This window comes from Phascolarctos cinereus, unplaced genomic scaffold, assembly GCF_003287225.1.
Source record: "Phascolarctos cinereus isolate Bilbo 61053 unplaced genomic scaffold, phaCin_HiC Scaffold_2;HRSCAF=192, whole genome shotgun sequence".
NCBI lineage: Eukaryota > Metazoa > Chordata > Mammalia > Diprotodontia > Phascolarctidae > Phascolarctos > Phascolarctos cinereus.
The window spans coordinates 368957694-368971278 of record NW_027555625.1 but is presented as its reverse complement, the minus strand read 5'-3'; the positions used below and the strand labels follow the sequence as shown (position 1 = coordinate 368971278).

At 34.8% G+C, this 13585-nt stretch overlaps 1 protein-coding gene across 1 annotated transcript in view; it reads right to left on the bottom strand.

The window, feature by feature from the left end:
• Positions 1-13585, bottom strand: part of DICER1 (dicer 1, ribonuclease III) — a 65045-nt gene that overhangs the window by 40900 nt on the left and 10560 nt on the right. Inside the window, 8 exon segments of the mRNA XM_021005138.2 lie at positions 1367-1506; positions 2477-2552; positions 3958-4090; positions 4809-4963; positions 6221-6463; positions 7706-7838; positions 9338-9810; positions 12424-12592. Of these exon segments, the coding sequence (XP_020860797.2) occupies positions 1367-1506; positions 2477-2552; positions 3958-4090; positions 4809-4963; positions 6221-6463; positions 7706-7838; positions 9338-9810; positions 12424-12592 (1522 nt within the window).

Below are 13585 nucleotides of genomic sequence, written 5' to 3'. Positions count from 1 at the left end.
AGCTGTGTGATGCTGTGCAAGTCTTTTAACCCTGTTTGCCTCTGTTCCTTACCTATAAAATGAGTTGGAGAAGAAAATGGCAAACCATTCTAGGATCCCTGCCAAGAAAACATAAAGGGATCACACAAAGTTGGACACAACTGAAAAACAACTTCCATTTGGATCCTAAGAGGCCCAACCTTCTATCACCAATAGTCATCTAGTGATAATGTCTATGAATCATGGGACACCACAATTTCAGAAACATCAAAACTGTAAATAACCAAAAAGGTGGGCTGAGTAGATCCTCTGTATGACTGAGGAAAGGATATGGATAAGAAAAACACAGGATTAGCAGTTATGGATAAGGTTCCGATCTTCAGCTATTGTAGGAACTGCTTACACTCACATTCTCACACTGAAATAACAGGAGTAGCTGGACATCGTAAAATACTCATTCCCTTGTGCTCTGTAATCCAGGGACCTTGGCCCTCTTACTGTTCCTCAAACAAAATACTCCATCTCCCCATTCTAAGCATTTTCTCTGGCTCTCCCCCATGCCTGGAATTCTCTCCAGTCTCATTTCTACCTCCTGGGTTCCTTCAAATCCCAGCTCAAATTCCAGCTTGTAAAGAAAACCCCTTTTGATCTCCTCTAATGCTATTGCCTTCCTTCTATTATTTCCAATTTCACATTTTTGGAATTTGTTTGCACATAGTTGTTTACATGTTGTCTCCCTCATCAGATTCGGAGCTCCTTGGAGGAAAGGAGTTTTGCGGGGTTTTTTTTTATCTCTAGCGCTTAGCACAGAGCCTGGTACATAACAGGTGATTAATAAATGTTTATTGCGTGACTAACTTTATATACATCATGTTATTGCATATGGTCCTCACAACAACCTTGTACATAGCTAAGACATTTCATTTTATAGATGAGTAGGCAGGATATTTAGATGAAAGAATAGTATAAACAATGGAACAGAGATAGGAAGGAACTTTGGTCGTCTCAGGGACAGTAAGGAGACTAGCTTTGCTGAGGCAGAGGTAGGTGCTGGGCAACAGTGGAGTGTAATCAAGGGGAAGGTGTGAATCTTAACTTTTCCGCTTACACTGGTATAAGGCCTTGTATAAATCACTCCAACCCTCAGAACCTCAGTTCCCTCACCTTTAAAATGGGGATAATACTTGTATAGCATACATTACAAGGAAAGCTATTTACAAACTTTAAGTGCATTACACAAATGGAAGTTATTAGCATATAAATGTGAATTATCATCAGAAGAGGCTCCAAGTACAAACAAAGGAAACAAAGGGATTTAGATTTGACATGGTAGGAAATAAGGTCCCAAAAGATATTATATCCTTATCCAGTTATAATCAATACTAACTGCTTTGGGGTAACACTGCCTTCGTTTTGTGGAGCCTGGTCGACCTGGAACGCTGGTTTCTTCTTCATCATGCAAATCAAGCTCTTCTTCATATTTAACAGTCTCTTTTCCAACTGGCATCAAATGATCATCTAGTTCACCTGTTCATTAACAAAAAAAAAAAGAAAGAAAATTAGCACAAATAACCTAAACCTCACTTCTCTAATAGTTAAAATCATACTCTGTAAGTAAAGTACATTTTGTACTTCTACTAAGTACATTTACTGGTAAAACTCTAGAAGCATTTAACATTAATTCATCATTTTCAATTACATTTTTGAACAAAGGAGCACAAATTCAGAACTGGAAGGGACCTTAGAGGCCAATGAATCCAACTCCTTATTTTACAGAAAAGGAAACTGAGACACAGAAAGGTCACGTGACTCACCCATGATCAAAGAGCTAACAAATGTCTGAGGTGGGATTTGAATAAAAAATATCATCTTTAGGGGCAGCTAGGTGAGACAGTGGATAGTGCACTGGCCCTGGAGTCAGGAGGACCTGAGTTCAAATCTAGCCTCAGACACTTGACACTTACTAGCTGTGTGACCATGGGCAAATCACTTAACCCTGATTGCCTCATGCCAAAAATAAATAAATAAAACAAACAAACAAATAAATAAATAAATAAATGTCGTTTTGCTCCCATTAAAACTGCAAATGCCAACATTAAATTTTGCTTTTCATTCTATAAGAATGGACTAGGATGGAATTATCTAAGTGGGTGGCTGTCACAAGAAATTTTCCACAGCTATCTAAAGGAGAAACATCATCTAGCTGGGTCATGGCAATGACAATAAGTGAGATATCTGGAATACATTTATAATTATGCTATTTCTAAAAATGATGCAAATCAATGATGGGCATTTTCCCACACAAAACAGACTATTCCTATATTATTTTTAAGTCATTAGTTAATGATACTGCTAAGATTTCCTTTAACTAAAGCACACCATCAACAGTAATAACATCACTACAAATTTGGGTCCCTAGAAACATTCAATATTTCCATACAAAAGTTTTATTCATGCATTTTCTGTGTTGATGATGCTGCCTTTCAAATATCCTTACCAATTTTATGAAGTTTTTCACAGCAAATGAGAGCTACAACTCTTTCAGCCAGTCTTGCACAACTCATTGGTGGACCCTGAAAATAACAAGACCTTTACTTTATATATGAACATTATTAAGTTTTCAACTCCATTAATTTAAATATAGGTAATACATGTTTTGCCTCAAAACAATATTTTAAAGTTCCATTTACCTGACATTATAAAATTCCATATTTTAAGAAAACTGGAAGGTCTCAATTTAAGAGAAGAAGCATTTTTAAAAATTCTTATGGAAGAACAAAAGGTTATCATTATTACAGTTTTAAATTATGATTCAATTAATTAATTTTAATAAAATTAAAACAGCTTTTACACACAGTGAAAAGAAAATCTTCATTCCAACTCAAAATTACAAGTATAACAGAATCACTTATGTAGCTAGAGACCTGTCTTAATATATGTACCTATAATACAAATTATTAGTGATGATATCTAATTTTTAATGTGGAATAGGGAATAGGCTTTTTCTTTGTTGCTCTGGAAAGCAGGTTCAGGTAGGAGCAACAGATGAAAGTTAGGCAGATGTCAGCACAATACAAATAGCCATTTATTTTAAATTTATATTTGATTTTATATCATAAATTTAACCATAGACAAACATGAACCTTTTAGGATATGAAGAATAGGACTGTATATGAAATCATGAACTTCTGTTACAGAGCTCATTAGAAAATACATTAAACTTAACATAATAGTGACAAAATTACCCTCTTTTCATCCTTTCTATGTGATATGTACGTGCTGTACTATGATACTACCTTTTTTCCTGCATTTCTATCCCTATCTACTACTGTGGCCTTGCCCCAATAGATGCGCACCCTTAAAACAAATTAGCATAACTGAGCAAAAGAATTAAACTGGCCAATTCTGAAAATGTATATCTCATTTAGCACCTCTAGCTCATTATCATTTGGCCAAGAATTGAATAGTATTCATCATTCTTCTTCTGAAGTCACAATTAGTCACTGCATTTTTTTTTTAAATTAGAGTCATGCAACAACTAAATGTGGTGTTTCGGAAATAGAAAATACTTAAGCAGAAAGTGGATGTACTTGTCAGGAATGCTGAAGAAGGGACTTCTGAAATGGTTAGCAAGTTAGACTAAATGACCTGTAAGGTCCTTTCCAACTGTAAAATTGTATGAATGATGTAAAAGATAATTCTTAGGTAATTTCTCCTCCTCTTCCACAAAGATGTATCTGTCTAGTTGTTTTGTATGTGCTGTCCTAATTTTTATTTACACTCCTACAAACCACATTCATAGACCTTAAAAGTACAAGATTTAATCACAGAACAAAATAATTGGGAGGAGAAAGGAAGAGAAAAGAAAAAAAATGAAATATAACTTGTATAGCTTCCTCTACAGTAGAAATTGGAATAAAAAAAATAATACTCTACAGATTCTATATACAAAGGCTTGCCTAACTTTTCCATACTTACAACAATGGCAGCTCGGAGAGGTGAGTTAATTGGCAGATAGAGAGTTGAGTAAAATGTACCATCTGGCAATTCTCGGGTTTTACATTTAGGAGCTAGATGAGTAAACGGATCACTTGGTAATCTTGCACAGTATCTATGAAAAAAACAGAAATTCTAAAGTTGGGAAATAGTGGGGTAGAACAATAATGGTGTTTATTTTCATTACCTTGAACATGAACATGGCTTGCAACCATAAAAAGTACTAAAAGAAGTGTGATTTTTAATTCCTGTATACAGTATTATAGCAATGTTTTATTTTAAGATGATGATTCTGCTATGTGCTTGCATACAACACATCATACTAAAAGCCAGGTATGTATATTCAGACCTTTTTCAAGCCAACATGAGAAAACTACTCGCTCAGGCTAAAGTAAATTAATACCATCTCAAAAATACAAATTGGCATAATAATCTGTTGTCACTGCTTTGAAAAAAATGATTTCACCTGAAATATATACACTTTAAAAAAGAACTACTATAGAACAAGTACAATAAAATTTACTCAAGCAGAAACATGTATCTATTAATCCAGAGTTGCCAATGAATGCTTATATATTAGCTCGCTTTTTTTTTTAAACCTCCCGACCAGAATCTCAGATTTTGTTTAAAGTGTACTTTCTGTACGTATGATGGCGTAGCTTGGTAGAAATAGCTGATGAGTATTTTCAAAAGTACATCACTCATCTGGAATAGGATATTTCAGTATGATTTAGGTAGATCTAAAATGATATTGCTTACTTTTTAAAATACAAATCTTGTAACAGCCATAGGTTTTTAGTCTTGAAATAAACACAAATGATTTAGTACCATACCTATTGATGTGTCCAATGGCTGTATTAATTGTGACTCTTGGACTTCCATCATCTGGCCTCAAAACATATGGTGGGAAAATGTCATCATCATCCACAATAGGTTCCGTTTCAGTCTCACTAGTATCAACTGACTTTGAACATTTGTTTCTTAAGATCTGTATGTTTTAAATGAAGAACTTCTGATGAGAATAAATCCTCTTTTGGTCAATTCTCTCTGCCTTTATACATGCCAATCTTTAACAGGAATTCATTTTTTATCCATGACCCTTTCTCACTTCAAAACTCTAAACCTCCAAAAAGGTTTCCCCAATGATTCCCAGGCCATATTCCCTCAACATAGAAATACAAAGTCTCCATTATGTCTGTATTTGTATTCCTCTATAAATGTACATCTTTTTTAATAAATGCAATTGCTGAACAGGTTTATCAAAGACAGTGTCCTAGGAGGAAAAGGGATTGGAATCAAGAGGGCCTGCGTTTAACCTCTCATTCTGTCACTTATCAGCTGCGTAATCTTAGGAAGATCATTTAATCTAAGGCTGTTCCCTCATCTGTAACATAAAGATAAGAAAAGACTACTACTTTCCTAGGTCTCACAAAACTATGAGGAGCTAGAAGGGATCTTAGACATCTAGTCTGGAGGCTCTTAACCTGAGGTCCATGAACTTGTTTTGGTTTTTTTTAAAAACTTCATAACTACATTTCAATATGACCTGTTTCCCTTAAAATCTTAAGTGTTTTATTTTATATATTTAAAAACATTATTCTAGGAAGGAAGACGTAGGCTTTACCAGATTGCCAAATGGGTCCACGAAACAAAAAAGATTAAGAACTCCAATCCCTTCATTTAACAAATAAGAAAACCTATTCAGAAATGTGGGAGAAGTAGGATTTAAAGCCAGGTTTGGTGCTCCTTCACCAAAACATTTTCCTTCCCTTGTTGTGAGGATCAAAATAAGTAAGTCCATAAAGAGGTACATGAACATTAAATTGCAATATAAATGTCAATTACTATTTTTTATTTTATCACATATCCTTACACTAATCTAATCCATACCCAGTGAACCCTTCAAGCTAATTCAAACTTCCTCTTTGCCAGGAAGCCATTCTCAGTCAAAACACAATTTCAATTCAATCACCCACTTATTCTCATTGGTCTCAGAACTTCCAATTTATACTATTATTGTGCCATACCTGTTATGCTATTTCAAGGAACTTGAAATCCATTCTAATGTGTAAGACTTAGCTCTTCATTAGATTAAAAGGTTTTTGTTTCCTCTGTTCCTTGGTTATGTTCTGTAATAGTGTTGACTGCAACGCTCAACACGTCATATTCAATAGAAGCTCATCACTATACACTGAGCTCTCCAGAAATGCTGCTGCTGAAGATTCATTTATTTATGACAACCTACCTTTTCAATAGCTTTGTAGGTTTTAAGATCTTCTTCAAAACTTTTTATTTTGTCTGAATCAGCTAACATAATATAATTAGAGATGGGTGCCCTTGCTCTTCCCTTGGACTGTACATAAGATCGATATTCCATAGGCAAATCAAAACGAACCACCAAGTTGCATTTTGGTATATCAACACCTTCCTCTACAATACTGGTTGCAATCAGTAGGTTGGTCTCATGTGCCCTAAATTTCCTAAGTACCTGTAAGCAGAAAAAATCCAAGATAAAATAGTTCTTAAATTGTACAACCATCAATATAACAGATGTCAAAACAATGTGCAAGAGTAGGAAGTTAAAGCAATTAAACCTAAAAACCATTTCCATACGTGTGATGTAATGAGTATTCAGACAACAGGCTAAAATGTTAACAGTACAGTAAAAGAAAGAAAAGCAATCTAAATACACAAAGTACATTCCAAATTAACACCTTAATGTGGCCATAAAATCCAAGCATTTAGTTGGGCTGCTGTAACATGAGTCTATTTAATTAAATGACTAAATGCACTATAAAACTCTTGAAGTATTGGTAACATAAGAACCTGTGTAATTGCTTTTACATATAGTTTTTCAAATATATTGATCTCAATATTCTAAACCTTTAAAATAATTCACAATTATATATTGCAGGCACCTGCTTATTTTATTTTTTGGAGACTCATCAGTTACCAGCAATTGTGATCAGCAATCATAGAAAGGACCTTTCTAAGCAAAAACATTCCATTTTGGTATAAAATTTTCTAATATACCAGGTTCAGTGGCCTCTTTTTTTCTCTCTATTGGAAAAATTAAACATTGAGCGGAGTTTCAAAAAGCTGAAACAACAGGACTGGTTTTGAATGGTGTCACAAAAATGATTCAAGAACTATACCACTCTAGTTCTTTAGTTGAAAACAAACTTACAAACTTGAAAGTGTTTTATTGTTTTTCCACAAGAGTGTTTTACCTCTAGTTTAAGTTTCTTTACAAGGATATACTTGAAAATTGGGCATTAAAGATGGTAATAAGAATCAAGCCTGCAAATTCTGTAAATGCAAAAGTCTCTTTAAAAAAGCATTCAGAGAGGTGTAAATGTCTTTTGAGTTAATCAAACCATAAATTCAATTCGGTATAACTTGCTACAAAAGTCTTCAACTGGAGTTTATTATTCTAAACAAGAACTAAGTTCATTTTTTTCTTTGAAATTGTAGTTGAAATCATCATCAGCCCTCTGAAGAAAAATGAAATTACTGATGATAGGTCAATTAAAACTAGACTCTAACATTTTGGACAATTTTTCAAGTTGAGAGTGTGATTCGATATGGAGCTAATAAATGATGAAGATGTCTTTTGTGTAAATAAACTGTATTTCAAACAAATGCTAAAGATCTAAATAAAATGTCTCAAGACAGCTTGTCTGTATAAATCCCAAGTTAGTTACTGAAAAATTATTTTTGTTTAAATTACCTCTTCCTGTTTTCTGAATTCCACTTCCATCTGTTTGTTACGTGGCTGATTCTTTCCAATGCCATGTCCAGTTATAAAATTGCTGCTAATATAAGCCAGCTCTGGATCTTGCTTGCCAGCTTCTTTTATCAATCTAAAAAAATTATACATTCATTTGAAAGTTAAACATACTTGAGGGTTTTTAAGAAAACCTTCTGCTTGTAAGGTCCACATGAAAAATATAAATTAGTGTCAATCCCCATCCCCTCCCAACATACATGGCCTTGGTATTCTGTACCTCCTCTTCCTAACTGCTTTGTTTGTTAAATAAGAGGTTTATAAAGACATCAGTGGGGCTAATAGGGAATCACTGGAAATATGTGCATAAGAGGGTAATATTTTAACAAGGATTATAACATCTATAGGCTCAATTGTTTAGGTGGTAAGGGGTTACAAGAAAAGCATTAAGACCTGAAGAACATGTGGTCTAGAAAACTGCTTTCTCTGAGGTTTTCTAGAGCCATTAGAATTCTTGAAAATAATGTGGATACTTTATTACCATAAACTTGGGCATTTTATTTAAAATAAAAAAGTCAACTCATTCAATCTATAACTTAATGTGTGGTACTAGTATTTCAAAATTTTCAAAGACCTGTGATTCAATTATTTCTATTATATCTGAAAAACAAAAACACCTATCATTCAAGCACATGGACACTGTCTTCCCGGTTTCCATCAATGCTATACAGAACAGTGATTTTCAAAGTATAGTTTTTGGACCAGACAATAATAAAATGTTTAAAAATCATTTTATACTGCATATTGAATCAAAATGAAAAAGCAGAAATGAACATTTTTATTAAATATCTCCATAATATTGTCTAAATATCCAGAAAGAAAAAAAAACTCTGAAAGAACTGTCAACTCAGTTACTAATTAGCCACGTAACCTAAATAAGTAACTCAACTCTCTCAAGCATTCTTTGTTCTTGTGATGGTCACAGCAAATGAATTCGAGGAGGATAAATGGTTCAAAGTGTGTTGTCTTTGTGACTTGCCCACGGGTCACAGAGCTAGGAAGTGCCTGAGGTGAGATCTGAACTCAGAAAGATGAATCTTTCTGACTCCAGACCACTCTATCCACTGTGCTATCTAGGATGCCCAAATATCCTGTCAACAGCTAAAGAAAATTAAATGCACTACTTTTTTATCAGTATATCCACCAAAAGCAATGTATACTTTTAACATACTTAAGTTAATTTTTAAACATTCGATTATAGATATCTAATCCATCTGGTTGAAAGTAATACCCTTTGATTAAACAGAAGCAGCCTACAAACCACAAGTTTGTGGCAGAGAGTTCCTGGAAGCCTCCATAGTGACTGAGATTTGGATCCTAGAATCATCAGCCATATAAACATAACCTACTATAAGAGATACATCTCTTGAATTAGTTTATATTGTACTTCTTGTACTCATTTCAGATTTCCCAAAATGTACTTTCCCCCTTCTCAGCTGTTTTTTAGCAATTAAATAAAAATAAGACGTTGATGTAATCCTTATAGTTGCTCTCAGAGGTTTTTCTGTGTATCACTTTAAAAATGCAAAATACTTCCTTATTCTACTATAGAAAAATTATTAATCACAGTTTTACCTGTTTAAAACTACTGCTGTATATCTTCTCTCCACAAAAATAATCCCACATAAAATATTGGTAAATGGAGAGGGAAAATTTGTCTCTGGCTTCTCTTTTTCTTCAATTTCTTCATCCTCATCCTCATCTTCAGAATCACTCCAAGACACATAATTATCTTGATTCCTATTATTATACCATTCAACGCTCTCAAACTGCTGCCGCTCATATGGTTTATATTTGCGTAAAATTTCAAGCAGTTTTATTACTTTCGGGGTTACAAATTTCAGGTCAAGTGAGGCAGGTGAGAAGTGCTCTTCACAGAGTGCATGTATTTTCCTTAGGAAAGTGTCTGTAAACAATAAAAACTTCCTGTGCAGCTCCTCTTGCTCATGTTTGATATATTTCTGAAGTTCTCTTACCATCATTCCAGCTACCTTATCTGTACACCAGGGTCCCAGAACCACCAATACTGCTCGGCAGTCCGAAAGAATCTATTTAAAAAAATAAACTTTTTTAAATAATGAAAAAAAGAAAAAAGTCAAACAATAATGATCTGACAATTCACAATGTTAAGCCTTTACTTCTCAAACTGTGCAAATAAATTTATCTCACAACACAAAGACAAAGATTAATTACTTAAGGATTAAATCCCCCTTCTAGATCTAGTATTCCATGATTCTATTACAACCTATAGATGAGTCTATTACAACTCATCTGACTTCAGGCTATAAAATCATAAAACATTAAAAATAAAAGAGTCAAAGCTTTAAGTTTATGCAGTAAGAATCGTAATCTCATTAGCTCATTTCTAAGTAAATAATACAAGAAGTAATGAGGAAGGGTCAATTTAGTTTAAGAAGCAAAGAGAAAACATTTCCCCTAATCCCCTATGAAAACACTATAATGCAAGTATTCCTCTAACTGATGGTGATGATGTCGATTAGAAAACAGTCAATAACTCCCACCTGTAATATGCTTTAAAGTTAACAAAATATTTTGCTCAGAACTTTGTGTTGAGTTTTACAATGGGGGCAGCTAGGTGGTGTAGTGAATAGAGCTCTGGCCTTGGAGTCAGGAGGACCTGAGTTCAAATCCAGCCTCAGACACTTAACACTTACTAGCTGTGTGACCTTGGGCAAATCACTTAACCCTGATCACCTCACCAAAAAGCAAAAAAAAGTTTTACAATAACATTCCCATCTCACATATGAGGAAACCAAGGCTCAGAGAGATTATTAGGTCATCCCTCTAAGAGAAGGGACAAGATGGGATCACACTCTGGTATAAAGTAACTCAATAGTAGCTCTGAATTCCTGAGGGAGTTTCAAAGGGCAATGAGTGTTTCCCTTCCTCCAAAAAGAAGGATTATTTTGGAGGAGGGAATAGGTAAAAAGTTTCCCACCAGTCACACATTTCCCAAAGAAGCTCAGGTTTGTAAGCTTTAGAGTTTAATCTAGGACCTTAAACTCCCTTGTCCTTACCTGGCCCTGCCATCTCCCACATTTGATATGTCTGGAGTAAAGAAGGGATCTAAACAGTCTTTAAAAAAGAATACTGAAGGGAAATTTTAGATTAAATCTATCCACAGAGGGTCCTTTACTACAAGTGGTTTCAGTAAGATAAGTCAAGGGCACTTCTACCCAAGATCTATATAATAGCAATATCTGCATGGGTTTTGACTTTGCTGATTTACAGTAGGAGTTCTCAACCTGGAGTCCATGGACTTCATCGTCCTCAAGGCTTCAAAGATATATATGGGGGAATCAATGAACTCAGATGGAAAAACAATTACAACTTTATTTTCACTAGCCTTAAATGAAATTTAGCATTTACTTCAACTGTTCATTTTAAAAATCAAAAAATATAAATTATTCTGAGAGAAGGTCCAGTTTCACTTGACTGCCAATAGAGTCCAACCCCCCTCCCCCTTGCCCCACACACATAGAGGTTAAAAACCCCTGGACTAGAGGAATAATTATTAAAATGAATAGGAAGTATTTGCAGGGATTGACATAAAGACTAACCTTGATTAGAACGTATAAATGCAGATTTCAATCATATTTGCCATTTAAACCCTTAAAAGTTGGTTCCTTGTTTTTTTGTGGGTTGGCCATCTTATTTTTTAAAAAATACACTTGGGGCAGCTAGCTGGCACAGCAAATAGCGCACTGGCCCTGGAGTCAGGAGGATCTGAGGTCAAATCTGACCTCAGACACATAACACTTACTAGCTATGTGACTCTGAGCAAGTCACTTAACCCCAACTGCCTCACCAAAAAAAAAAAAATACACTTAAGAGCAAGGCTGTGTGGTGTAGCAGATGTTCCACTGGATTTTAGAGCTCAATGACCTGTATTTGAATCCTGCTACTCTGTCACCTAGGCAAATCACTTCTCCTCTTTGGGCCTCAGTTTCCCTATATGTAAAATAAGTTAGTAGGATTCTACCAACTCTAAGGTCCCTTTCAACTGTGGGTCCCTATGATCCTACAATCAGGAAGGACTGAAAGAATCATCCTAATCCAGGTAGTTACACAAGTTGATAGAGATCCCTTTTTAATCCCGAACACCACATATACGCATACATATACAAGGTAGGTAAGAATTAATTCCATCTCAGACCTCAAAATTAAGAATCCAATTAGGACGTGAGCCACTGGAAAAACTTACTACAAAATTCTGTAGCTGACAAAAAACCAAAGCTGGTCTGAAGCTATTTTTCTAAAATAAATATGCTTGGCCCAAGAGTGCCACTGCCTTTCTGATTTACAAAAAACTATAAATTCCGGAATCAGGAATCCCACTGAAGCATGGTATTAACAAGAAAAATGTTTAGAGGAGAAAAAGATGCATACATTTTAATCTGAGGAGATAAAAAAGCTGCTTTAGAAGAACTGTCTTTTTTTGTACTAAAAAATTATGTACTAGTTTTCTATCTTCCACTACTAGAATATCATTGAAAATTTCTTTGCCTAACTTCTTAACCATAAAATTGAAATGTTTTAAGTTATAAAGTTATAATATTCAGTTTAATGCGAAATGACTAGCAAAGAATGAATAGGAAACAAAGCAGTCCTTTCCCATTACCAAATATTTATGCTCTTACCTGTTTAGAAATTAATATAGAATCTTTTTCTTTTGAATGCACAGATATGTTGCAGTCATTGAGAAAATTAAGTGCTTCATCCAATTCCTTTAGCAGCCTTTCATAGAGCCCACTAGTATCAGCATATGGTCCACAATCTACCACAATCTCACATGGCTGAGAAGTGTATCTTTAGGATTAAAACAAACACAAATTTTCATCAGCAAAGAAAGCACTGCTGAAAACACAACTTCACAATTTTCCTTGACATTGTTATAAAAATTTAAGAACTATCATATGCTAGACCTATTGTTTGCCCACCACAGAATTTATCTGACAGTAATATTATGGGACATAATGTAAAGGAGCATGCCTGCTCTCCATTAGTGTCAACTTCAAAAGGCTAGGCATTTACCCAAAACATCTCAAGCTTCTCTTAATAACTTATCAAGGGAGCTTTCAAACATAAACTTACCTGAAAACTTCTTGAAACCATTTATACTTTCAATATGTATCACACTTCTTTGGATAGTAACTTCTCTAGGCTTACTACATTTTGTGTAAAGCAAGAGATTCTTTTTCTTGGACCAAAAAAAAATTCTTCCCCAAGATTGGTCCCAGGAATTAAAAGGAAGAAAAGAGTAGGCTAGATTCCATTTCGAAAAATTTCCCTATTTGGTAAACTGTGTGTGGCTTTTAACAATATCAAGCACAAAAATTAATCTCTCACTCAAATGTGGTCCTGGATAACCTGTTAGGCTAGGATTCTTGGAATACTGTGATCTCCAAAGAATCAAAGTTGTGTGTGACATAAAAGGCAGTCAAATTAGATCAGGAGGCTGTAAAGTACAAGCAGGCTGTGAAGTATAAGTATAAGGTTGTAAAGTAAAGTATAAGAAAACTGGAAGGGTAGAGGGAGGACAGGTTATAAAGCACTCTGAATACCAAACAGAGGAATTTATATTTGATCTTGGAGTTGATAAGAAGCCACTGCAGTTTACTGAATGGAGGTGGGAGGGGTAGAAGGGGGAAAGGGGTAAAATGTCAGACTTGTACTTTAGGAAGATCATTTTGACAGCTGAGCAGAGGAAAGACTGGAATGGGGAGGAGAGATTTGTGGCAGGGAAACTGACAAGCAGGCTGCTTCAATAAAAGGTGATGAGGGCCTGTATCAAGGGGGTGA